The 25,951-nt window shown below is 61.8% G+C and overlaps 2 protein-coding genes across 13 annotated transcripts; one reads left to right on the forward strand and one right to left on the reverse strand.

The window, feature by feature from the left end:
- Positions 1-103: 103 nt before the first annotated feature.
- Positions 104-23,014, forward strand: SMTN (smoothelin). Of its 12 annotated transcripts, none has more exons than XM_086348815.1 (21): positions 104-242; positions 1,959-2,089; positions 6,909-7,057; positions 7,371-7,524; positions 7,616-7,694; positions 7,793-7,890; positions 8,978-9,301; positions 9,391-9,463; positions 10,041-10,112; positions 10,196-10,684; positions 10,877-11,049; positions 14,102-14,254; positions 14,341-14,416; positions 15,510-15,674; positions 15,760-15,822; positions 16,035-16,101; positions 17,033-17,206; positions 17,400-17,517; positions 18,261-18,412; positions 19,401-19,565; positions 22,708-23,014. In XM_086348815.1, the coding sequence occupies exons 2-20, from the start codon at positions 2,039-2,041 to the stop codon at positions 19,543-19,545; spliced, it is 2,775 nt and encodes a 924-aa protein (XP_086204941.1). In that variant the 5' UTR covers positions 104-242; positions 1,959-2,038; the 3' UTR covers positions 19,546-19,565; positions 22,708-23,014. The 12 variants fall into 12 exon arrangements, with proteins under 12 accessions (XP_086204941.1, XP_086204943.1, XP_086204940.1 ...); XM_086348817.1 differs by having other exon boundaries at positions 7,431-7,524; XM_086348814.1 differs by lacking the exon at positions 19,401-19,565.
- A 162-nt stretch (positions 23,015-23,176) lies between these two features.
- Positions 23,177-25,951, reverse strand: SELENOM (selenoprotein M). Its single transcript, XM_086348827.1, has 5 exons — positions 25,741-25,951; positions 24,285-24,320; positions 24,053-24,087; positions 23,615-23,693; positions 23,177-23,527 (listed from the first exon to the last, which is right to left on the reverse strand). The coding sequence occupies exons 1-5, from the start codon at positions 25,858-25,860 to the stop codon at positions 23,369-23,371; spliced, it is 429 nt and encodes a 142-aa protein (XP_086204953.1). The 5' UTR covers positions 25,861-25,951; the 3' UTR covers positions 23,177-23,368.

Below are 25,951 nucleotides of genomic sequence, written 5' to 3' on the forward strand. Positions count from 1 at the left end.
ATAGGGCAGGAGTGTGGGCGGGACCCTCCCCGGAATTGGCTGGCGCGGGGGCTCGGGGCGGGGTCCTCGGGGCTGCTGGCGCGGCTGGACAGGCGGTGCTAGCAGAATCCCGGGGACGGTTGCTGAGCGGGCCTGGGATCCCGGTCGCGACGCCTTCCGCCTGACCGCTCCTAGTCGTCCATCTGTTGGATTCCGAACGACCTAACCTGAGCCCGCGCGGGACGGGCGGACCAGACGGAGAGGTGGGTGTGCGGGGCCTCCGGGCGGCAGCAGGACCCCCAACGGGTTCGAGGGTGGCACCCGGATATGTGGACTCCCAGGGTTCTGGGACCCTCAGGTCTGGGAGCTCCCACCCATCCACGGGGGCGCTAAGCGACGGGGTAAAAGTTCTGAGACCCGGGGTAAAGACGCTCACGGATCTCCAGGAGGCTCCACGACCACCAGGGGTGTAAGTCTATGGGGGCAGAAACCCCGAGGAAGCTCCTCCGTTCCTCTGAGGCCCCTCACAAACTTTGGGGACCCCACACTGTGTGACAGGGAGCCATGGGACTGGCGTGGAGCAGCGGCGGGAATTCCTGAAGAGAAAGAGACTTCCCTAGGAGTTCTAGATTCAGCATTAGGGATCCCTGCCCCTCAGAAGACATGGGGGAACTCAGAGTATCCACAGAACCTAAGTCTGGTGACTGCTCATGAAGGACCGCAGCAGAGGGAGTTTGGGAGGTTGCCACCTGTCCGAGACTACAGGGATGGGGAAGCAAGCAGCGACTTGAACAGGCAGAGTCCCACGAACCCCAGGTGTGTGGACTAGGACACCCCCAGACCCATTCACCGGATGAGGTGACTCAAAAGGTGACTGTTCTGGGGAGGGGGAAGGGGTGACTGCGGGATGAATCAGCGGGAGCAGGGGCAATCCTGGGACCATTTCAGTCACCGTACAGTAACTGAGCACCTCTGGTGTGTCAGGCCATGGGCCCTGGAGATTCCAGAAAGGTTAGGGCTGCGGGAGGAAGAAAAGAGTTACGCTGGGAAGCTGGGCCAGGATTTAGGGGGCCATTTTGAGAGACAGTAATAGGGCAAGAGGGAGTGTCCTGAGCCCCTGAGGGCACTTTGGAAGGGGACTTCAGAAGCTAGAGGTGGCCAAGTTTAAATCCTTTCCCTGCCCTCTGGGTCTTTGGGATCCTCCTTCCTCCGTGACAATCCTATGGCCCTCTCCAATCCTGTTTTTCAAAGTCCAGGAGCTGGGCGGATCAGTTTCTGAATGTTTTTCCAGCTAGGGAACTGAATTCTAAGTGTGGGAATTGGCAGGAGAAGCTGGGTGTCCGGACACCTGGCTTCATGAAGTCAGGGCAGTTGGCATCGGGGGAGGGCGGGAAGGGGAGGAGTGGAGAGGGGTGTGTGCAGAGGGCTGTCCTCAAGCATTGGAAGACAGAATGTTACCTCCGATGGCTTAAGTTACCTGGGGAAGTGCGAGTGGCGCTAGAGCAGCAAGGACTTGGGTTTGGGCTTAGTCCATAGCCAGAGGCTGAGCTTTTGGGATGACTGGGGGCTGGGCTGGCCCTGGGGATGGGTGGGTGGGGCAGGAAGCCATGGAGTGTGGCCGGCACCCCCTGGTGGTGAGCACAGCTTGGGTGGGCCTTGCTGGGCCCTGGCTTCACAATCCAGATCCCTACCCTCCCTGTTTGATGCTTAGATATGGCAAGGGCCCAGCTGAGGCCACACAGCAAGCTAGCAGTCCAGGTGACTGGAACTAGGGGCTTCTCCTCTTGGTTCGTTGAGTTTTCCAGCACACACTACCTGAGGGAAGAAAGCACCTCCCAGCCAGGAGTGACATCACAGATAAGAAGGATGGGACACCAATGGATGATCATGGGTTAGAGGGGGAAACTGAGGCACAAGAGCCCAAGTGCCTGTGGTTTCTGGAGGTCTCCGCAGGCCTGACTCACGTCTATCCACTGCAGAATTTCCTGAGCTGGCGTCAGGTGCCAGAGGCACTGGGGAACTCACCGGGAAGGGACGGACGGAGCTCAGGGCCAGCAAGATGGCAGACGAAACCTTGGCTGGACTGGATGAGGGAGCCCTGCGGAAGCTGGTAAGTGGTCCCATCATCTCTACTATGAGGACAGACAAGCCAGGCCGGAGAGGCAGGGTCTGTCCAGGATACCTCTCAGGTGACGAGAGGAGGTGATGGGGGAGGGGCCAGAGGGAGGGCTCAGGGAAACAGGGCTAGGGCTGTTCCACGTGGCTGATGCAGAGGTTCTGGTGGCATGTGCCCATCCATGCCAGGTGCTGAGGTTGTTCCTCCCAGCCCCCCAGTGCCACCACCTGTTTAAACAGTAACTGGTGAGGACTTGCCCATGTGCAGCCACAGGTGTGGGGAGGCTGGATTTGCCTCTCCCAAGCAACAGCCTGGGCAGTATCCACCCCTGGAGGCCAGCCCAATGATAACAGTAGCAGCAATGATTAATAATACGCCAGGGAATAGCAGGGAGCAGGCTGGGCGGCTAAGCACACCGTCTCGCAGAATGGTCACAGCAGCTCCAAGAACCAGGAGGAGAATACTGTGGCTCGGAGAGGTAAAGTCACCTGCCCAGGGTGACTAGGAAAAGGAAGTCACCTGCCCAGCTAGGAAAAGGATTAGCCAGGATCCAAACAAACCCCCAAAGAGGATCATGGGAGACCAAGAGACCTGGATAAGTCAAGGCCAGAAGAGCTCATCAAGACAGGCCTTGGGGACCCTTAGGAGCTCTGTGACTTCTAATCTATCTGTAAAATGGGAGGTGGGGGCAATGTGTGTGAACATAATATCTAGGTCCTTCAGCTGGCATGAGGATGGAATGAGGCATGGGCCTAGATCTTGGTGTGGAAAAAGATGGGCCCCCTATATCCCCTTTCCCTAGCTTCTTCTTGAAGCCCCTCCCCCAACATCGGTACCATGCACAGAGAGGTAGTGGGGCAATCGAGCAGGGCAAGTATGTGCCCACCAGCAAGGGCAGAGAGCAGTGGAACAGGAGAAGGGGCCAGAGCCCCACCCCCTCAGCCCCTGACCCATGTCCAGGGGGTAAATTAAAGATTTACTTTCCCTGGGAGAAGGCAAATGACCCACCCCACCCCCATTCCATTCCTTTGGAGGCAGGGGCTGGAGCCAGCCAGCTCAGCCCAGTCACTGCCGTCGTCTACCCAAGAAACTCGGCCTCGGACAGCACCTCAGACTCTGGGTGTCTGCCACCGCCACAGGCGGCTGTGTGCAACCTGAAGATGGGTTCCAAAGTCTCCCACCTTGTCAGCTCGACTTCCTAGCAGGAAGTCAGAATCCTAAGCGGGTAGTGAAGAGAAAGCCAGGTCTCCGCGCATCCCCATCTCTAGGGGTCCGCCCAGGCTCACGGCTCTCAGCCGCCACCCCTGCTTCATGCAGGCTTGGGCACTGGAAAAAGGGTTTCGGAGAAGCTGGAGCGTTGGCTGTACGCCGCTCATCCCCGACCCCCTCCCTGGGAGAGGACTAGCAAGACCTCGGCCTTCGTCTTGGACCCCGAACCCCGCCTTCCCTTTCCCTAAATTCTTCCCATTCTCGGACCAGGCCCTCCTCGGCCAGGCGCCCGCCATTACTGCGCCCCAGCGCTGCCGAGGGTCCCGCCCCGCGCGCGCCGGCCTCGTGGCAGGAACAGGGGGCGTCCCGAGCCGGGCTCCTCCCCGCGGGGCCGGGCCTTATAAGGGAAAAGTTGACCCGCGCCTGAGCGTCGGGCCGATTTGGGGAACCCGAGATGCCCTCCGGATGTGCTCCCGCATATGCCTGCGAACTCGGAGAGGGGCTGTGCGGGAAGGGGGTGCCTGGGGCCACGAACACCACGTGCGCCTCCGCCACACACTGGGACGCCCTCCGCCTCGGTTCCGGGCTGGAGATCGGGCACTGACACTAGCTGGGTGACCTGCGGAAGCTGCTTAAGTCCGCGAACCTGTGTTTCCTCTCCATAGCCGGGGATGTTAAAGCAGGCGGTGGCGGGGGGCTTCCTGTCTGGCTGGCTCCGGGCCGGGCGCCTCGGGCCGGGCTGCTTGGGAGAGGCGTGGGCGGTGCGGGCAGCCGCGGTCGAGCGGCCCGCGTGCCTTCAGCGCCCTCTGGCGAGGCCTGGCTTCGCTGCCGGCCGGTCCCTCTTCCGTACCTGGAGGAGCCGGCACTGAGCGAATGCCCGCAAAGTCTCCCCCGTGGTGCTGGTGGGGACAGGAAGACGCCGGGGCTCAGTCGCCCCCGGCAGCCAGAGTACAAAGTACTCGGAGGCCCAGCCCCCCGGGAGGAGGAAGCACCCTCTTTCCTCCCAGGAGAATTTCACCGGGCAGTTTCGGAAACCGCCCCATCTCCTTCCCTTTCCCCCCGGCGGACAATGGCGCTTTGTACTTCCTTCCCTCCCAACAACAGCCCCCTCCACTCAGGGCGGTGGGGCCGGAGAGGGCTGGCAACGCGGGACACACAGCAGGGACACGGTGGGCGGACCTTTGTCTCCAAGCCCAAAGGGACGGGTCATGCGCGAGGGTCACCAGTGGGGTGGGGCTGTCCATTCCCCAGCCCTGCCCCACCCACGGGGGGGAATCAGACAGAGGCTCCCATTTTCCAGATGGGGACACTGAGGCTCCCAGGGGTGGGCAGAAGTTCCCACATCAGCCTTTCTTCAAGGATGAGAACCCCATCTCAGGATTCCAGGGGTTTGGGAAGGGGAACCCAGGAGACAAAGGGCTAGGGCTCATTGCATCTCTGAGCCTCTTTACCCTCTGCACAGGAGGGGCTGCATCAGCTGGCCTCCCAGGCCCACAATCTCCTAGCTTACCACAGAGGGCTTGGGGCCTGAGTCAAGGTCAGGACTGGGGGTGGAGAGCTGAGCTTCATTCTCCACCCGCTCCCGCATAATAGACTCCCTTAAACCCCGGGGCATCTCTAGTCCAGGCTGCAGGGGGTCCCCAGTATAGTACGAGGGTCATCAAGATATTCACCATAGCAGACAGACAACAGTCACAGAGCTATCCTCAGCCCAGGGAAGGCCCCAGAGTCATGGTAAGTGAAAGTGAAGTCACTCAGTCATGTCCGACTCTTTGCGACCCCATGGGATTTTCTAGGCAAGAGTACTGGAGTGGGTTGCCATTTCCTTCTCCAGGGAATTTCCCGACCCAGGGATCGAACCCAGGTCTCCCGCATTGTAGACAGACGCTTTACCATCTGAGCCACCAGGGAAGTCAAGTGACTTCCTCACAGAAACCTGGGTTCAAACCCTGGCTCAGATCACTTTTCCCTGAGCCTCAGTGTCCTCATCTGTCAAATGGGAGTAATAGAGTGCCTAGGGCTTCTGTGAAGTTGGGACAGTTATGGGACTCAGCACAGGATCTGCACACAGATTCTCAGTAAACATTATAAATGCCTCTGGGGATCCTGTCCTCGCTTCCCTCACTTTTCTCTCTCCCCTCTTGTCTGACTCTGGAATCAACCATACACAGCTCTGCAAGGTGGGGGACCCCGAGTCACCTCCTCTATCCCCACCCACTGCCCCGAAGGGGGACCAAGTGAGAAAGCCAAGACCAGAGAAGTTGGGGATATGATTCTGACCACCCAGCAGAGATTGACTGGGGCTGGAGCCAGCTGGTGGCGGGGGGTGGGGGGGTGGTTGTCCTGTCTTGAGCCTCCAGGGACCCTCCCATAGCTCCTAGGGAATGTGAAGACTGAAGGTTCCCTGGGGGGCTCTGTCACTTGTCTCTGCTCTCTTCAGACTGGTACAAGTGAGCTCATGGCTAAGCTGGGCCAGCCACACCCCCCGCTGAAACATCCCCAGCTCCCACCTGACCCCCCAGGGAGCAGGAAGGAATGATGGCGGAGGAAGCGGAACAGAATGGCAGCAGAGGGTTCCCAGGGCTGTCCCTTGGGGACCGGGGGCGGGGGGGTGGGCGGTATGGAGGAAATCACTGTGTGTACACTTGCCCCCACCTGACACAGACCCCACCCTGGAGGCCTATCTCTGCCATTATCGTCCTGGGGGCCCTAAGCCAGTCCTTCTCCCCTCTCCCACAGAGGCTCCGTGGGGAGGATGAGGGTGGGGGCAGTAGGGCTGGCTGACCACCCAGAGAAGGTGCCCTTTCCCGGACCTGGTTAGACCAGTCACCTTCAATTTGCCAGGGAAGGACGGGCCGAGAAGCTGATGGGAGCACCTGTCCCCATGGATGCCCTCTCTAGGGCCCTGGGTAGACCCTAGTGCAAGCTGCCTTATCTGTCTGGGGGGTTGGCCCTAACATTACGGGCACCAGCCCCTTTGCCTCTTTAATGGTGGCTGGAGCTGGACCAGCGTAGGGAGAAAAAGAGCCCCCGACCAGGCAGGGAGCTCTGACTCCTGAGGGCCTGCCCCTGCCTCAGTTTCCCCATCTGTCCAATATGGATGAGGCTGCCACCCATCAGCAAGGCTGTGGTGCTCCGGGACCGTGGGAGTCTCCCTTGCTCACAGCTGGACCCCAGCAGCCCGAATCACCCTTCCCTGCCGAGGGACGCTGTTAAAAGCCCTTAGGATGGCCTCTCTCCTCCTCCACAAATGACTCCGTGGCTCTCGGGGTTCGATGAAGGGCTCTGAGAGGCAGGAGTAGAGTCACAGGAAGGCATGCCTGACTTGGCATCTGGCTCAGGTGGGTGGGATGCCGGCTGCCCAGTCTGTGGATCACCGTGCATGGTGGGCCTTCCAGAAGCCCTGGCCGTGATGTGGGTCTCCCCCTGAGACCAGGTTTGAGTGGGCGGGCAGGCACGTGATGGGCTTGAGGCAGAGGGAGCCAAGACAGACCATTCATTGTGCCCCAGGCCAAGCCGTGGGCGGCTGGTTGCCCGCCCTCCGCCCCTGGCAGCCAAAATGACTTGCCCCCCACCCCCCACTGCCGCCTCCGCCTGTCCACAGTTGGAGGTCACGGCGGATCTGGCAGAGCGGCGACGCATCCGCTCGGCCATCCGGGAGCTGCAGCGGCAGGAGCTGGAACGCGAGGAGGAGGCCCTGGCATCGAAGCGCTTCCGTGCCGAGCGGCAGGACAACAAGGAGAACTGGCTGCAGTGAGTGTCGGTGGCGGGGAGTGGGGACACACGCAGGTGGGACCGAATGTGCCAGGGCTCAGCTCGTGTTGTGCAGGCAGGCCTGAGCCAGGTGTCTGCTGCCCATCTGGGTGTGCACACGGCCGCATGGGCACGCATTTGGGGTAGTATACAAGGATGTTTGCAGGCGTGGACCACGTGCCTGGCCACGCCCGTGTGGTATTAGCACTCAGGTCCCTGGGCGTGCATGTGCCAGCGTGTAGCCAGAGGGTGTGCACAGCTACCTGCCCCTCTGCTGAAGTTCCGGGTACCCTGTCCTGGCCTCCACCCTCAGCCCACATCCTCCAGGACTCGGCCCTGGCCGCGGAGGTGACCAGTTATGGTGTCCCCGCAGCTCCCAGCAGCGGGAGGCTGAGCAGCGGGCTGCTCTGGCACGGCTGGCAGGACGGCTGGAGTCAATGAATGATGTGGAGGAGCTGACTGCACTGGTGAGGCCTGGGCCAGGGGCAAGGGAGGGGGCTGGGCCGGTGAAGACCTGGACTCACAGCCCAACACCCGACACCCACCCCTCACCCGCAGCTGCGGGGCGCCGCGGAATACGAGGAGCGGAAGCTGATCCGAGCCGCCATCCGCCGTGTGCGGGCCCAGGAGATCGAGGGTACGCGCCCCGGCCCTGCTGCACGCTGCCCTCAGCGACCCCTCCACCAACCCCCCGACCCCTTGGCTCTCACCTGACACTTCTCCCTTCCCTTCCAGCTGCCACCTTGGCTGGAAGGCTGTACAGCGGGCGTCCCAACAGTGGCTCAAGAGAGGACAGCAAGGGGCAGGCAGCACGCCGGCTAGAACCGTGTGAGGTAAGGGGCGTGGGTGAGGTCCTGGGCCGACCAATGCCAGCACCACAGAGCACCTGTGTGTCTCTCACTGTTGGGGGGGGTGCCCAGCTTGTGTTTGGGGAATACTGGGGCTCTAATCTCAGGCTTCTGCCCCACTCTCCCAGGCAAGCTCTGGTGACATGTCCCCATGCCAGAGTTCATCTCTACCCAGGCCTCCTGAGCAAAGCCAGCTTATCTGCACTGCTCCCAGGCTCCTGTCTGTCTCCCATTACCACCCTGCTGGCCTCCCTGCTCCCAGGCCTACCTCCCACCCCCACACTAGCCATCCAGCCTCCACTCAGCAGACCGGGTATCTCCCTGAAATGCAAATCAGACCCTGGCTCCGGCCCAGCTTAGACCATCCGTGGCCGCCCCTCCTGCTCCAGACAGCCCACATCCTTACCTTGGCTCATCGGGTCCCGCCTTCAGGCCCCAGCTGTTCACAGGGTCTGTTCTCCAGGCCGTGTGGGTGAGAGGTCGGGCCCTGCAGGTTCCCTAAGTGGCCGGCAGAGCCACTGGGCCCCTGGACCTGGCAGGGCTGCCCCGAGTGTTAGTCGCTCAGTTGTATCTGACTCTTTGCTAACCCGTGGACTGTGGCCCACCAGGCTCCTCTGTCCATGGGATTCTCCAGACAAGAATACCGGAGTGGGTAGCCATTCTCTCCTCCAGGATCTTCCCAACCCAGAAATCAAAGCCGCATCTCCTGCATTGCAGGCAGATTCTTCACCACTGTGCCACCTGGGAAGCCCCCTACCCCACGGGTTAACCAGGCTGAGGCCAGGGGTCAGGGGTCTCCACTCCAGGAATCTGTTAAGTCTGGGAGTCCCCAGAAGGTCTGCTGCTGTCCCTAACCCCTGACATCAGGAGCTAGTCCTCTCTGAACTTCCTGTGACCAGGCAGTGCCAAGAGGTTGGGAAGTGGGGATCAGAGACCGCTCGTGGTGCGCCAGCGACCACGCTTGCACAGGTGCACCTGCAGGAAGCCGTGCCCAGCCCCTCTGCTTTGCATGCCCTGCCCGGGGCGCTGCCAGCCTAGGGAGCCTTGGCCGCATCCTGTGGGCCTCCCGCAGGTGCCGAAGCCAGAGGAACAGAAGCAGCAGGTGGAGGTCCCAGAGCCAACCCCGACCCCCAGCAGCTCCAGCCGGGATGTGACCACGGTGACGCTCCTGCTGCGGGCCCCTCCCGGGGACACACCCAGCCCACCTGCCTCAGCCGACGGTTCGCCCACCACTACCTCTCCTGAGCCTCCGCTGGAGCCTGCCGAGGAGGCCCTGTGCCCTGCCCCTGAGGCTCTGGGCAGTCCCAAGCCTCCCCCAAGCCCGCCCAGGGCTACCAGCCCTGAGCCCCAGGAGCCTCCAGCCACCCCCAGCACAGACGGGCAGGTGGTCGACAAGGTGAGTCGGGATGAGGGGCGGGGTTGCCAAGCAGGTGAGCTCCCGGGTCTGGGAGTCAGACCCCTGCCCACACCGTGTCTCCCCTGCAGTTCCCGCCCAGCCCCACGGAGCCCCCTGCCGCCCAAGGCCCCACCAAAGGTCGCTCAGACACAAAGAGAGCAGGTGAGGGTTCCGGCAGCAGAGACAGCGCGGGCCTCCCCTTCCCTGCCTGCAAAATGGGTTGTGGTGCCTGGACGGCTCCAGCACCCTCGGGTCCAGGCCCTCTCTGACACTGCCTCCTCCCACTGCCCCTGAGGTGTCCCCGCCCCCCGCCCGGCCCACTCCCCCCCACCCATGGCCAGAGGCTCTCCTGCAGCCTTGAAAGGCAACGGGCCTCAGGCACATTCTTTTCCCCAAAAAGGGAGTGCACCCATCTCCCAGCTGCAGCCCTGGGCAGTGCTGGCCAGGGGAGTGTCCCCCTTCCCCATCGGCAGGGAGGATCTGGGCACCCTTCCTCCGGCCCAAGCCTAGCCCCAGCTCCTGGCAGTGTCCAAGTCATCCTGGGGTCAGCGGGAGGAGGGGCCTGTGAGAGAGAGAGGGACGCAGCTGCGTGGGGAAGCCGGGAGCTGTGGGAGTTGCAGGATGGGCTGGTAGGCTAGAGGGGTGTGGAAGAGAGGACTCCAAGAGGTGGTCTCCACTGTCCACTCTCCTTTCTCTGCCCCGCCTCAACTTGGCCGCTACCGCCTCCCCATGCTGCCAGACCTGGCTGACCCTCGCCCCTGCCAACTCTCCCTGTCTGTGCTCAGCCCCCGCCAGCCAGCCCAGAACCGAGGTACTTGCCTGTTTTCCCCAACCCTGGGCTCTGGGCAGTGCCTGTCCCAGCCAACCATTGACGGCCTGCCCCGTCCCGTCTAGAGCCCACCCCCCTCGCCAGCGGACCTTCCCCGTTCCAGCGGGCCGGCTCCGTCCGGGACCGCGTGCGCAAGTTCACATCGGACTCTCCTATGGCTGCTGGGCTCCAGGAAGGCCCACCCCGCGCGGCCCTCGGCCCCTCGACCCCTGCCAGGCTCCCAGGCCCCTCCCACACCAGCACCACCCCTGCCGCCTCCTCCTCCTCCTCCAGTGGCCCCTCCTCGCGGGGAACAGCCCGGCCCCTGGCCCAGCTTCAGAGCTGCCCTCGGGAGGAGGGCCCCAGGGGGTGGGGCTTGGCCGTCAGGTCCCTTGAAAACAGAGCAGGGGGGCCCGTGGCCGGCTCAGAGGAGCCCAGCGCCCCGCTGCCTGTGGCCGTGGGCGCCGCCGAGCCAGGGGCCAGTATGAAGACCACATTCACCATCGAGATCAAGGATGGCCGGGGCCAGGCCTCCACAGGCCGGGTGCTGCTGCCCACGGGCAACCAGAGGGCAGGTAGGCCTCCCCTCTGCCTCCCCACTGCTGGGGGTTGCGTGCCTATGGCCGTCCAGCTCCGCACACAGGACACGTGCCGTGGCCAGGGCTCAGGGTGTCTCCAGAGGGTGTGCTGGAAACGAGGGGCGCCATCAGCCTGGACTGGCAATGCCCCCACCTCTGATCCTGACGGTCGTCCTTCTCCCCCTCCAGAACTGACGCTGGGGCTGCGGGCGCCCCCCACCCTCATTAGCACCAGCAGTGGGGGCAAGAGCACCATCACCCACATCAGCAGCCCTGGGAACCTAGCCCGGCTGGGCAGTGTCACTCACGTCACCAGCTTCAGCCCTGCCTCCCTGGGTAGCCGAGGAGGCTGCAGCATAAAGGTGAGCCCTTGCTCCTCACCCCGTCAGCCTCCCCATCATCGGCCTCACGTGGACGGCTTCAGGGTGTTAGGGCTCGCCAGGATCCTCTCCTACTACACACACGGGAAAACGAGGCCCAGACAGGGGAGGTGCCCCCAGCCCACAACCAGTTGGTGGCAGAGCTAAGGCCAGACCTCGCCAATCAGCCACTAGGCGTGTCGGAAGCTCACTGCGTACCGGCCTTAAGCTTCCCATGTGATGATTTCCGGCCCCTACTCCAGAATTGGCCAGTGCATTCCTCATGAACGGATGGGAAAAGTGAGGTCAGGGAGGGTGGTGAGGGCTTGTCCCGCCACACCCACCCCCCATCCTGTAGTGGCCACAGGGGCCCTGCTCCGACCCTGCGCTGGACCTCAGCCCTGAGGTGCAGAGCCGCTCATCTGCTCATCCGAGATCAGCCTGGCCCGTTGGGAGACTGGAGATTAGCGATTGCCATCTGCGTCAGCATCTCGGGGGAGGGGATACTGGGCTGAAGCACCGATGGGGGCACAGGCAGGGGGGCGCCAGTCAGGTGGGGCAGCAGCCCGGCAGGTGCCGTGGGAACTGAATCCGCTGCAGCCCTCCATTATTCATCCTGGAGCCCAGCATCAGCTGGCTGGACGCTCTGCAGGGGAGGGAATCCCCAGTGAGCCACCCGGCTGCCCAGGTAATGGCCTCAGTGCTGCTCCAGGGGCTGAGTGGGGCTTCGAAGTGAGAGAGAATAGAGCCAGCTTTAGGGGTGACAGGGAGAGGGCGGGGGCAGGAAGCACCCTTCCCCTCCCAGGTCGGCACTTAAAGCACTCTCTGCCAAGGAGGTAAGGACAGGGTGGCTGAGGCTCTGGGGGTGATGGGAGACACCACCGGGGGCCTGGGGATCTGAGATCACCAACTGGCCTCAGCGTCCCCCTCCAGAAGCAAAGGGAGGCAGATGGTGTGCCTGGGATGCACCTGCTCAAAGCTGTGGTTGGATCTGAGCACAGAGGCTGGCAGAGGACGTCTATCTCAGGGACCAGGCACTCGCCACAGCAGGTTGCGCGAAGTCCTGCCCCCAACCTGCTCGAGGCTTTCTAAAACAGCATGGCGTGAGGGCAGAGCAGAGGATGCAGGCGTCTGGAGCCTGGCAGGCTGGGTCCTCTCCCCTCATGCACACGGGGGCCCTGACAGGCCCGTTCCTTGCCCCCTCCCTCAGTCTCCCCACCCACGGGGAATAGGCAGTGCTTCAGCACCTGGGCAGCCTCGCTGTGCTGCTGGTCTGCGATCTCTGCAGGGCCAGGGCCAGGCCTGGCGGTCCGCCTGCTTGGGCAGGCTGCCCCTCCCCCCACGGCCCCCTTCCAGAGGGAGCCCAGAATAGGTTTCTATTTGGGCTACAGCCCCAGCTGGCGGGCGGCGGGCCGGGAGGCCAGCAGGGGCGGGGCAGGCCCGCTGCCCTTGCCTGCGCCCTCAGGACCAGCTGCAAAGCCCGAGTCGGCCAGCCAGGAGCAGCAGTCCCCAGCACAGTCCCTGGCGTCATCCCACCGCACAGCCCCCCACCAGCACCATGCCGGGGGTCCCGGGGCCGGGCTCGGAGCTGGCCGCAGCCCTAGAGGAGCGACTGGGCCGGGCCTTGGAGGAGCTGCGGGCGGTGGCTGAGGCGGGCCGGGCGGCGGTGACCCAGGCCGCTGAAGCAGCAGCCTCGGCCGTGGAGCCGGTGGCCCGGGCAGCCGAAGAGCTGCGGGTGGAGACGGCCGCTCTGAGCCGGCGGCTGGATGCACTGGGCAGGCAGGTGGAGGTGCTGAGCCTGCGGATGGGGGTCCCGCTTGTGCCTGACCTTGAGCCTGAGCTGGAGCCCAGTGAGCTGCTCCTGGCCGCCGCAGACCCCGAGGCCCTGTTCCAGGCGGCCGAGGATGCCGGGACCCCCGTGGCCCACCCACCTGCCTTCAGCACCCGCCGCCGCTCCTCTGCCGGCCCTGCCCACAGCGCCAGTCTCGTAAGTCCCTGTGGGCTGCTGGGGGGGCTGGTTTGGAGCCAGGCTCGGCCTCTGCCGGAGGACCTTAGGGGTGCCACCACCCGTTCTGAGCCTCAGTTTTCCTGTCTGTACAGGGGACTGGGGCGCCGGTGCTCCCAGGCTAAGGCGAGATGGTGCCATGCCCCTGGCCCTGAGGCACGCGTGGCGGCTGCCCTGGCAGCCCCTGGCCGGGGCCCAGCCCCCAGCCCCACCCCCACTCCCTGCCCCAGCCAGGCCGAGCCTCCCCGAAGCAGCTGCCACCTCGTCTCTCCTTACCCTTACAGCAGACCAAGGGGCCCTGCCAGGAGGGGATGGGGCTGTGATAGCTGGGCTGGGGGCTTGTCTGCATGGGGTCTGGGGAGATGCCCTGGGATGGGTAGGAGGCTAGGTTGAGGCTAGAGGGGCCCCTTAGGGGGTGACGTGCTGGGAGTGGGGAGCAGGGGCGAGCTCCAGAGAGGACTTGGCTCTGGGCAGCCCTGGTCAGACACCTGGTCAGGAGCCTGTGGGCCTTGGTCCAGCTCCCTCACCGTGTGGAAGGGGGACACATGCTGCCTGGGCACTGGCCCAGGAGGACCCAGGCTTTGGGAACGGGCAGGACAGGGCACAGCCTGCCTGGGAGGGGGCTGGGAACGAAGTGGCAGAAGGAACTCGGGTTCAGGGGTTAGGCTTCAGCGCAGACGCGGGGCCGTGTCACACTTCTAGAAGGACTGGGGACAAGTCCCACAGCTGCCCTGAGCCTCAGCTTTCCCATCTGTTAGGAATACTCAGTGTTCACACAGTGCTCACTACTGAATGGAAATCACCATTATCGCCACCCTTAGTTGCATCAAGACAGTTCTGGGTACATGGGAAGCCCAGCAACAAAGCTCTCAGTGCCTCTTCCCTGAGCCTCACACCAGCGTGGCCATGCCTGGGCAGACAGTCCAGCTGGCTAGTGGTATCTCAAAGCCTGTGCCAGTAGCCCCAGGGCCTGGTCTCCTGTCCTTTGGAGGCACGGTTGGTTTCATCTACAGCCCTGCTTATAACCCATGCCCTTTCCCCTCTCTGCAGATGGAGCCAGAGCCCGCAGAGCCCCCCTCTGCCGCAGTGGAGGTGGCCAATGGTGCCGAGCAGACCCGAGTGGACAAAGCACCAGGGAGCCGGAGCCCGCTGAGTGCCGAGGAGCTGATGGCCATCGAGGATGAGAGCGTCCTGGACAAGATGGTATGGCCGCATCTGGTGGACTTGGGGTGGGCGGGGGCCCGGGCGGGCAGGCACCAGGTGGGAAATGATGGGGGCTCTGTCTGCAGCTGGATCAGACTACGGACTTTGAGGAGCGGAAGCTCATCCGGGCTGCACTGCGTGAGCTCCGGCAAAGGAAGAGAGGTAGAGAGCCCAATGCCCCCACCCCGCCCCCAGGCCCAGCTGCCCCCTTCTCTGGGGTCTATTCATGGACACTCCAGCTCAGTAACGCCCTCCCCAGTGTATTCTCTAGACTCAGCTTTGCCTTTTCTGGAGGCTCTTGCCTGGCCTCCTTCCTCTGGATCCAGCGCTTCCATTTTCTAGATGCTTCTCTCCTGCTTCCCAGACCCAAAACCAACTTCTCTTCTCCCTCCTAGACCCCGGTTACTCTCTCCCCCAGAAACTCCTGCTTCCATCCGGTTGCTTCTCCAAGTTCTGTCAACTGCTCCTTCCCTGAATCCAGATACTCCTCCTCCCAGCTGCTTTTCTCTCCTCAAGGTCCACCGATGACCACCTTGGGCTCTGCCTCCTTCCCCAGGCACGGCTACTTCCCACCCCCGGACCCAGCTATTCTTTCTTCCAGCTTCTAGTCCCGTTTGCATCTCCAGATTCTCTCAATTACTCCCTCTCTGGATCTAGCTGCTTCCTGCAGGGCCCACGGATGGCTGGCCAGCCTCTATGCCCACCCACCTGCTGCTTCTCTAGGCAGGGGTACGCCTGTGTTACAGAGGATGTTGGGGCAGTTACCCCCTTTGCCAGCTTCTCTCCCAACTACCCCGTCCCTGGATCAAATGGCTTCTCAGCTACCTCCAAGGACTCCGTCCGTGGACTTCTAGCTGCTCTTCTCCCTGCTAAGACCTATCTGAAGGCCCCTGCAGCTGCTGCCCTCTCTCAGCTTCTCCTCCCTGGATCCTGCTACTCCCTCCCTAACTGGAGATACTCCCTCCCAGACTCAGCTACTCATTCGCACAGACACTCCCTTCTTGGATCCACATACTCTCCCCCTTCAAGTTCAGCTGTTGCTTATTTCCGAGTGCACCACATGCCCCCGTTCCCTCCCAGGTTATAGCTCCCCCCTCCCCCCCAGCTACTCCCAGAGAGGGCCCTTGCCCCCGTGTCTTCAGTGTTGCTAACGAGTTGCCCTCCACCCCATCTGTGTGCCCCGTGTGCCCGTGCATATGTGCTGTGTGGGCGATGGTGACCTTTCTGGGCATGCGTGGGACCATCCCCCACCCAGACCAGCGGGACAAGGAACGAGAACGGCGGCTGCAAGAGGCCCGGGCCCGGCCAGGGGAGGGCCGCGGCAACACGACAACCAAGACCAGCACGAGGCACAGCCAACAGACGGCTGACGGCTCAGCCGTCAGCACGGTCACCAAGACCGAGCGGCTCGTCCAATCCAGTAAGGGGCCAAGCTGGGCTCAGGACGGGACCACGGCCCCTCCATCCCGCCGCTCACACCCTTCCTCTCACCCCTGCCCATGCAGATGACGGCACACGGACGGCCCGCACCACCACAGTGGAGTCGAGTTTTGTGAGGCGCTCAGAGAGTAAGGCCACCGGGCGTCTCCGCGTGCCTGCCTGCCAGCCCACCTCCTCAGGCTCTTCCTCGAACTGTCACTCCAAACTTTCGTCTGTGTGTCTCTCTGTCCAGCCATCACTTTCTCTTCTCTGCCTGTGGCTCCCTCCATCCCTCCGCCAGCCCTCCCGCCCCGTCTCCCAGCCCGGGACCTCACTGTGCTCCCCTTTCCCTCTCTTGCAGATGGTGGTGGCAGCACCATGATGCAAACTAAGACCTTCTCCTCTTCATCATCCAAGAAGATGGGCAGGTGAGCACAGGTACCTTCTCCCAGACCACGGAGGAGTCAGTGCCGCAGGAGACCTCATTGCATGCCCATTCTACAGATGGGTAGAGCAAGGTGTTGGGAGATGTTGGGCACACAGCCAGAGAGAGGTAGAGTGGGAGTCAGAACACTCCTGCTTGCCTTGCCATTTCATGTAATTCTCAACTATGCCAAGTCGTTGGGGGAGGCCAACGATTTGCTTGGGGTCTTAGCGAGGCCTCCCCACCACACTGAGCTACCTGATGGCACTGCCACTTTCCAGTGTCTGCAGACCACGTCCCATGTCACAGAGAGCATCTTTACATCTTAACCCCGTGGTGGAGGGGTACGCCTATGTTACAGAGGACGTTGGGGTAGGTAGGGTCAAGAATTCAGGCTGGGTACTGCAGGGGTCCAGAGACTCTGCATCAGAGACTTGTGTTCAAGTCCTTGCACTGGTCCCCCTCCCCGTGCCCTCTGAAATCTGAGGCCACCGGCCTCCATTTCCTCATCTCCAGTGGAAGTGGTAAGCTCAGCCCTAATCCTTGTGCAATTTAAAATGACATATAGAAAGGGCTCAAGAGACACGAGCTGTTATTATTGTTACCATTGCTGTTAGCACATCGGTGGTCATTATTAGTTGACAGTGCCTGGAATGGGAACACACCTGTAACCTGGGCATATAATGAGCCTTGGAAGAGAACTCCCCACGGGCAAGTCTGTTGAAAAGAGCTTGGCTCCTACTTTCTATTCCTTTGAGCCTCAGTCTACTCTGTAAAACGTGTGTGATGGGAGCCCCTCCGTTGCTGGCCGGCATTGCCGGTGGTGGAGATACGGGAAGAGTGTAAGGTCTGGAGCGTGACTAGCCCTTGGCGAGTCGGGGTCGAGGCACAGGAGCCGCTCCCGGGGCCCTACCGGTCGCTTACCCACCCCTCAGTATCTTCGACCGGGAAGATGAGGCCAGCCCACGGTCTGGCAGCCTAGCGGCCCTGGAAAAACGCCAGGCAGAGAAGAAGAAAGAGCTGATGAAGGCGCAGAGCCTGCCCAAAACCTCAGCGTCCCAGGCGCGCAAGGCTATGATTGAGAAGTTGGAGAAGGAAGGCGCGGCAGGGTGAGTTGCAGTGGGCAGGGCGGGGCCTAGTGACTACATGGGGCGGGGTCTGGGCTCTGGTGGGCGGGGGGCCTAATGACCACACGGGGCGGGGTCTGGGCTCTGGTGGGCGGGGGCGTGGAGATCTGGCCTACTGGGTGGGCAGGTGGAGAAAGTGCCCATTGTAACCCGGCTCTCTACATGACTCCCGCAGCAGCCCGGGCGGACCCCGCATGGCTGTGCAGCGCTCCACCAGCTTCGGGGTCCCCAACGCCAACAGCATCAAGCAGATGTTGCTAGACTGGTGCCGAGCCAAGACACGTGGCTACGAGGTGAGCCCCAGGAGGCCCGGTGAGGGCCTCCCCACCCCCATATGTCCCCCAGCTGCAGCTGTACCCTTCATAGCCACTGTGTCTGGCAGGGACGATGGGAATTCCTCTTCTGTGACACATAACAGGCTGTGTGTGTGTGTGTGTGTGTGTTAGTCGTTCAGTCACGTCTGACTCTTTGCAATCCCAAGGACTATAGCCCTCCGGGTTCCTCTGTCCATGGGATTTCCCAGGCAAGAACACTGGAGGGGGTTGCCATTCCCTTCTCTAGGGGCTCTTTCTGACCCAGGGATTGAACCCGTGTCTCCCGCATTGCAGGCAAATTCTTTATCTGAGCCACCAGAGAAGCCTCATAACATGCCCTAGATTCCTGAATAAGTGATAAAGTTGCAGGGCCTAGAGAGGGCCCTTGGATGGTGGGCAGGGTTCAGGACCAGACCCCACTCTTGGAGTCTTCCCCCTCATTGCTCTCTCAATGCACTGGGTGACTATCTATACGTAAGAGAAAGAGTGATGAGGGCATGACCATGGCCTTAGCGGGGTGGTGCTGGGCCTCTTGGTCACTCTGGCCCATTAAGTAGCAGATACAGGAGTTAACAAACAGTGGGAGAAGGCACTGCCCACCTACCGTGCAACCTTGAGCAAGCTACAGGGCCTCTCTGAGCTCGGCTGCCCTAGATCTGGAATGCCAAAACACAGAGGGTGGAGGGCATGGGGGCGCTGACCAGTCCTCCCACTGCCCATAGCATGTGGACATCCAGAACTTCTCCTCGAGTTGGAGTGACGGGATGGCCTTCTGTGCCCTGGTGCACAACTTCTTCCCCGAGGCCTTCGACTACGGGCAGCTCAGCCCACAGAACCGGCGTCAGAACTTCGAGGTGGCCTTCTCGTCCGCCGAGTAAGTGTGGTTGTCGGCTCCTTGCTGGTGTCGGCCGGGCGTCTGGGGCTGGGCGATCTGCGCCAGGCCCAGCCGCTTCGAGGCTCCGTGGAGCCGGCCAGCCCCACTGTCATTCAGCAGCTGAGACCCACCCCCCACCTTCCCCAGAAAGCCCCCGTCCTCTTCCACCCCACCCACCTGCTGCTGAGCGTGCCAGGTGCCCGCCGGAACGAAGGAGCCGGAGGCCCACCTACCAGCCCGGGCCAAGGCCCACCAGGTGGCCCTGTCCGTATCCCCTCCATCCTCCGTCTGCCCCCTTCTCCCTCTCTCTCTGCCCTTTCTCTGTCCTGCTTTCCTCCCACTATCACCAGAGCTTCCTGCTCCCACGGGATCCCGGCTGGAGATTCCAAAAGGAGGCTCCTGGCCCGGGCACCGTGCCCGCCCAGCCTATATAGGTGTTGCCAGAGGCTTATATAGGACTTCCGCAAGCCCTCCACTTTGGAATCATTGCCCCGTCTGCACACCTCACTCTCAGCACCCTCCTCCACCTGTCTCTCCTCCTCTCCTTCTCTCTTTCTGGTTCCCCCCAGATTTCTTCTTCCTCCTCCCCCCTCCACCTCCTCTCACGCCTTCCTCACCCCCGCTCCCTGGGGCACAGCCCTCCTCTCCAACCCCGGCGCCAATGCCATCGCCCCCCACCCCTCGTTCCCTCCCGCTTGCCCCGAGAGTTCTCTGCACCTGTGACTGATCTGGCCCCCACCCCTGTCTGCATCGCACACCATTAGTGATGGGTAGTTGAGCGGCACGTCCACGGTGGGGAGGGGGCATGCGGGAGGCTGGCAGACTGCGGCACTGAGAACGTAACTGAACTCATGTCTCTGTATGTGTGTGTGTGTGTGTGTCTCTCTCTGTTCTCCTCCCCTCTCTCTTCTCTGCCTCTTTCCCCCACCCCGCTGCCCCACTCGGGCCCGGCCCACCCCGCCCCTCCCCGGCCCCCTACCCTCCCCAGGACCCATGCGGACTGCCCGCAGCTCCTGGACACAGAGGACATGGTCCGGCTTCGAGAGCCTGACTGGAAGTGCGTGTACACGTACATCCAGGAGTTCTACCGCTGTCTGGTCCAGAAGGGGCTGGTAAAAACCAAAAAGTCCTAACCCCCGCTCGGGGCCCCACGGTGAGGAACGCCGCCTTGCTCGCCTGCCCTGTTGCGCTGGATCTGCTCGATGGGGGCTCAGAGAGAAGCCGGGGAGGTCGGAGCAGGGAGGGGGAAGCAGAGGGGCCCCCTGAGAAGAGCCAGAAGGAGCCAGACACAGCCTGATCTTCTGGCTGCTCAGTACCTTGCAGATGAGACCATTCTTCTCAATGGGCAGTGATGACCAAGATGGGCAGGACAGAGCTGGAGGAAGCCCAGGAGGCCATGGGATCCCGGGGTTGCGGGGGAGGCACCCGACCCAGCCAGCGGGTCTAGGACAGCTCGCTGAAAAAAGTGCACACTAAGCTGGCATCTGAATACCAAGTTCAGGCTAAAGGAGGGAGAGGAAATCCCGGGCAGAGGGATCAGCCAAGTGCACCGGGGTGGGGCTGAGGGACGTGGAGGGCATGGCACACCCAGGCAGGGGAGGATGTTTGTTTAGTCTGGGTGTGAGGGGGAGGAAGGGGTCATATTCAGGAGTCCGAACTTCCTTCTGAAGACAAGAGTCATAAAAGTTTTCCAAACAGAGAAGGGATGTAGGTAGCATTTTAGAACAATCCTTGGGTGAGGCCTGGATGAAGGACAGGGAGGGAGGGGATGGACTAGCCAGCTAGAGAACCTTAACTAGAGAGATAGGAGTTCTGATGGATCCACTGGGGAGGGAGGAGGGTCCCAGGCCTCCAGTTGGTGCACTGGGGGGTTGGCTGTGCCATGCTCTAAGGTGAAAGGCTCAGGAACAAGACCAGTTTAACAGGAAGATGTTTCTGGTGGAGGTCCTGGATCCCCAAACCAGCCGTGGCATTTCCTGTCTGGTCATCTCACATCAGGGTCACAGTAGAGAATTCATATCTTGAGCTTACTGCCCATTACATACCAGGAGCTCAGAGGAGAGAAGAGAGTGGCGGACTCATCGTGTGCCAGGGGGTGGTAGGTCAGAGCCGGGGCTGGAAACGGGAACTTCAAACTCCCCACCTTGTGGCTCTTTTCCTGGCCCCATCCCTTTTCCCACCCATTTCATAGAGAGAAGAAAAGACAAAAGGCCCAGAAGGAGAAAAGGGATTGCCTAAAGTAATGTGAATCAGGGACAGAGCTTGCAATGCACCCAGATGCCCCTCAGGGCCTGGAGCCATTGTGAGGGGCCACCCCCACATGCACACATAGATTCAGAGAAGCCGTGCAGGTGAGGGGAGGATGGGCATGGCGCTGTCTCCAGGTCATATATGGACTTGGGAGCTGCTGCCCAGCAGGCCAGCCTGGAGGGAGAGGGGCCCAGTCCGCCCCGTTCCAGCTGGAAAGTGTGACTCAGCCGTGCTGTTGTTCGGATTGCCTGGTGTTTGGCCTGTCACTGGGGCAGCCAGAGCCCTGTGCCGTGAGCCCCGGTGTAAACAATGGCTTTATAAGGTCTCCAGGGAAGACACCAGAGGTGGGAGGGAGCCCCACGATGGGAAAGGCCAGGATACCCCGGGAGATAGCCGCAGCTGGAAGAAGCTACAGAGAGAGGCTGCCTCTTCACCACAGTACAGCTGGAACAGGCCCAGTCTGGGGCAGAGACGACCCCCAGGGCACACAGCACGTCAGCAACAGGGTCAGGAACCTCTTACTCATTCTCGGCGCTTCCAAGGACTCAAATGAGGCAAAGAATGACTATGCTGTTGTTGTAAAGATGGGGAAACTGAGTCACAGGGCAGGGTTTGCTCTAGCTTCCACAGCTGGCCAGGAGTAGAGCCTACACTGAAACGGGTCCCCTGCTTTCCTGGCTTCTTCCCTGAAGGAGTCCTGGAGAAAGGAAAGTGGGCCCTGGCCCTTACATGGTTTGACCTTGAGGGTCTGACCTTGAAGGCGCAAGATGGCAGGTAGTCCTGGGCCCTTGGGTGTCTTGGGAACAGGAACAATTCCTTTCCTCATGCCCCCCCTGCCAAAGGAAACTCACTTAACAACAGTGACAGTGTTAACTGTATGCCAGGCGTGGCGCATGGGAGGCAGGAGAGGTCTGGCTCCAGGAAGGGAAATGGAGCCAGGGAGCGCGCTCTGTCTCTGAGCCCTGGGGCTGTCAGTTATTTAGTAGCCGCAGCCCACTCCCCTCAGAGTGGGGCGAGGGCTCCTGCAATATGGAAGGAAGGGGGCCCCAGGCAGGTGCCAACGTCCAGGGCTGGGGGCCTGGATCGCCTCAGGCCCAGACCTGCACCTACTAAGTGGTGGAGCTGGAAATGAATGCCTCTTCTGTTCTGTGAGCTTCCCTGATAGCTCAGCTGGTAAAGAATCTGCCTGCAATGCAGCAGACCCTGGTTCGATTCCTGGGTCAGGAAGATCCGCTGGAGAAGGGATAGGCTACCCACTCCAGTATTCTTGGGCTTCCCTGGTGGTTCAGCTGGTAAAGAATCCGCCTGCAGTGAGGGAGACCTGGGTTCAATCCCTGGGTTGGGAAGATCCCCTGGAGGATGGTCAGCAGGGTGTCCTGGCCCCGAGTGTGATGCTAATGGTCCAGTGTGTACTGACTGGGACGCTCATCTGCACCCCCGTTAAAGAACTGCCTCCCACACATACATACACCTCCCTGGCCTCCGTCTCACACAGCAGGGATGTCCCTTGAGGTAGATGGGGGTTCCCAAGCTGCTCTACAGCAGGTCCCAGGCCAGGGAGCTGGCAGATAATCCAGGGTTCAGGTCACTGAAGTGGTCCTGGATGCAGAGAAGGATTTGAGGCCCCTTGGGTACAACGGTCCAAATGAAAGGCTTTGCCAGCTAGAGTGTACCTTTGGGAGTGAGAAGGAGGCGGCCCTCCAGAGATGAGTGGACGGGGTCTGAAGTCAGGACTTCCCCAGGATTAGGGGTTGAGACCTCGACCCTGCAGTAGGTCCACGGGCCTGGACACAAGGGATGGGGCAGGGATCTCCTCTTTCGCCTTCATTTGCCTGGCCTTGCTCCCCACCAGGGTGCCTCCAGGCGTGGGTGGGTAGGGCCTGGGGTTTCAGCCTTCCTAGAAGGCTTTTCCCCCGGTCAATCGATCTGGAGTCGAGTTTATGCAAGACCCGCAGGCTGCGGCACTGGAAAGACCTTCGAGTAGAGGGGTCGCCGCAGGAGGTGGGGCCGGCGCTGACAATCACTCCTGTGCCCCCTCCCGGCAGGATGCTGGTGGACTGCGTACCCCTGGTGGAGGTGGAGGACATGATGATCATGGGCAAGAAGCCCGACCCCAAGTGCGTTTTCACCTACGTGCAATCGCTCTACAACCACCTGCGGCGCCACGAGCTGCGCCTGCGCGGCAAGAATGTCTAGCTTCCCCTCCGCCGCCCGCACGGCCGCCCGCGGCAAGCAGCGCCCACCACCCAGGCACCATCCCCTCCCTCTGCGCCTGCCCACCGCTGCCCTGTCTGTCGCGGCACCTTCCCACGCAAACACGCAGCGTTTTGATAAATTATTGGTTTTCAACGACCCGGATTTCTCTCTGCCTCCCTTGGGGGGTTGGATGGAGGGCGGCCGGGCAAGGTGTGCCCACGTCCCTACTCAGGCAGCTGGGAATGCGGGGTCTCCCAGAGGGTATTCGGGGAGCTCTTATTCTTCCCCCGCCACAGCAAAGAAAGAATCGAGTCTCAGTTAAGGCGGAAGGGAATTTAGTGGAGCTGGGGAGGGAAGAGAGAGGGGTTAGGAGGGACCCCCCCCAATTCCATCCCTGCCGGCTCGGGGACGGGGCGTCGGCCCTCAACGAGGGAGGTGCTCCCGGGCCGCTGAGCGCTTCATTCTGTCCCCAGGGCTCAGGCGGGAGGTGGGGGAGTGGCGCTCCCAGACCTAAAGGTCTGCGTGGTCAGGAGCGTCTCCGGCGGACCTAGCGGGCGCCCGAAGGTACTCCGGGGGCACAGGCTCGTCGGGCGACGCCTTTCGGTAGAAGCCGAGCTCCTGCACCAGCGCGTTGATCTCCTCGCGGGTCATGTCGCTGAGTGGAATTCGCTGAAGCCGGAGAGGGGCGGGGTCAGGGCTCCGGGCCCCGCCCCCGCCCCGCCTCCCCCGCCCCCCTCCCGCCTCCCCAGGCCTCACCTCCAGTTCCTCAAAGCGGTGGCCCAGCAACACGAGCTCTGGGTCGGCCCCCGGCAGGTGTTTCATCACCAGGTTGTGGCTGCAGACCGTGTTAAGGCGGATAGTGATGGGCAGAGGCAGGTGGGATCTCCCGGGGGCCTTGTCGATGTGGACACTACTTGGTCTGCCCAGGTAGGGCAGGATCCTCATTTACACATGAGGAAATTAGGGTTCAAAAAAGAGGGCCTCCTCTCTGTTCTTGGGTCTGTGCCGGTCATACCTAATCATTTTCTCTTGCCAACCCCAAGACCACCTCGGAATTCACGGGGCAGCTCACTCTCAATCAGCCCCACTTGTCAGATGAAAACCATTCATCATCTCTCTCGGTGAAGTCAAGCAGAAGGAGATTCTGGAAGATCCCCTCCCTCTCCTCCCTCCCCCAGAACAGAAGGAGGATACTAGAGTGGGATGTCCTGGGTGACGAAGGCCTTCACCTGTGGAGGAACCAGAGCATCAGGCCCCAACCCCTTCCAGGTACCAACACTGAAGCCCAGGGTCACAGAGCAAGTCAGGCGCAGGCTTGTGACTCCCAGCCCAGGGACCCTCCCCCATCCAGTCACTGGGACCATGCTGCCCACCCCTCAGAAGACTCAGGGAGGACAGAGCTGAGGACCCCTTCCTTCAAACTCACCTCCTTCAGGCGATTAAGCTGTCATCCTCCACATGTCTGGAGGGGGACAAAATGGGATAGGTCAGGAGCCTCTCACATCTACCCTCACCCCCATTTCACCCTCATCCCCCAGCTGGGCTGGGTCAGGCTGTGGATTACTCCCTGGAACAGAGGTTTGGAAGATGTGGAGATGGAGGCAGAAGGGGAACTCTGTGCAGATAGGGAAGCTGAGGCCTAACCACACCAGAGGACAGGAGGAGCAAAGCCAGAGGCCTGAGGGCACTTACCAGCCTTGGAGCTCTTGCCTGCACATCTTACTGACGGTTGTGCCTTTGTGCTAAAGTCACTTCAGTCATGCCCGGCTCTTTGCAACCCTGTGGACTGTAGCCCGCCAGGCTTCTCTGTCCATAGGATTCTCCAGGCAAGAATACTGGAGTGGGTTGCCATTCCCTTCTCCAGGGGATCCTCCCAACCCAGGGATCGAACCCTCATCTCTTGCGTCTCCTGCATTGGCAGGTGGATTCTTTACCACTAGTGCCAGGTTGACACAAGAGAAATGATCACCCTACTCCCCTGTGGCCCCAAGAATCTCAGGGTGGAGGCCGACCAGAAGGAAACATCTCAGAACTTCCCTGGGAGGCCCCATTAGAGACGCCTACCATCTGGTCCCTGCCTCAGCCCACGCAGAGCCGGCCCTCCCTGCCACCTGCGGCCTAGCCCTGCAGACCTTCTGGTTGCTTCCCCGAGAGGCCCCTCCCCATACTCCCTGAAGGGGAGCTAGCTCCCAATGGGAGTCCAGACCCTAGGACTACCATTCTTGTTCTCAGTCCTTCTTTTTCCTCCCCCTCCACCCCCCACTGCCCCCCCCTTTTTTTTTTCAGGGAGAAACCTAAAGCCCAGAGAGGGTCTGTGACCATCCAAGTCACACACCAGACAGGGACTTTGGCGGGGCATTCCCTGGCAGGGGAGGGTGGAGGGATTCCTGAGGAACAAGTGTTGGTAAGGCAGCGAGGCAGTTCCCAGCCCCCTGCCCCGCGTGGCAGGGAGGCTCCCAGAAGGTCATCCCTCCCTTCCGGGGAAAGGGAGAGAGACCAACCGGAACTGGGGTGGGGAGGAATTCCAGGAAAAAAGAGGAATGGGGGGGTGGGGGGGTGGGAAGTTGGGCTCCAGAAGGCAGATTTGGGAGAGTCACTAGCCAGAAGTTAGGGGACACAGCCAATGTGTCGGGGGCCCATTGTCCGGCCAGATGGGGCGCTAGGGAGGGGTTCAGATTTCCAGGCCGCAAGATCGGGTGTCTGGGGCTTCCACGGTGGGTGCTGGGGCGTTCTGGGTCTGGGAAGTGGGAGGGACAGTCCCGGCTCCGAGGGGAACGAGGGAGTCGGGAAAGTCCTGTGCCAGAACGGGCAGTGATTGCAAAGTTAAGGAGTCACGGGGTTTAGGGGCGGTGGTCCCTAGGCTGGGGGGCCGCCGCACTCACCTCTACCCGGGCTCGGGCCAGGCCTTGTAGACGGTTCCAGTCGGGCCGGAAGGTGGTGGTGGCGGCCGCGACTGCCGCGAGGAGGAGCAGCAGCGGCGGCGGAGGCAGCGGGAGGTGCATTGAAACCCGGCCGAAGATGATCCGCAAGCTGGAGGTGAACCGCCCGGCCACTGCGCCACGTCTGGCCCGGAGAGCTGGCCGGGTCTCCGCT

Source organism: Bos grunniens, chromosome 17, assembly GCF_055505025.1.
Source record: "Bos grunniens cultivar Pamir isolate PY7600 chromosome 17, Bosgru_T2T1.0, whole genome shotgun sequence".
Taxonomy (NCBI): Eukaryota; Metazoa; Chordata; class Mammalia; order Artiodactyla; family Bovidae; genus Bos; species Bos grunniens.

Coding starts and splice junctions, on each gene's coding strand:
- SMTN (XM_086348825.1), top strand. CDS start 2,039: ATGGCAGACGAAACCTTGGCTGGACTGGATGAGGGAGCCCTGCGGAAG. Junction 9,302..9,390: donor ACGGGCAGGTGGTCGACAAG/GTGAGTCGGGAT, acceptor TCTCCCCTGCAG/TTCCCGCCCAGCCCCACGGA. Junction 13,034..14,101: donor CTGCCCACAGCGCCAGTCTC/GTAAGTCCCTGT, acceptor CCCTCTCTGCAG/ATGGAGCCAGAGCCCGCAGA.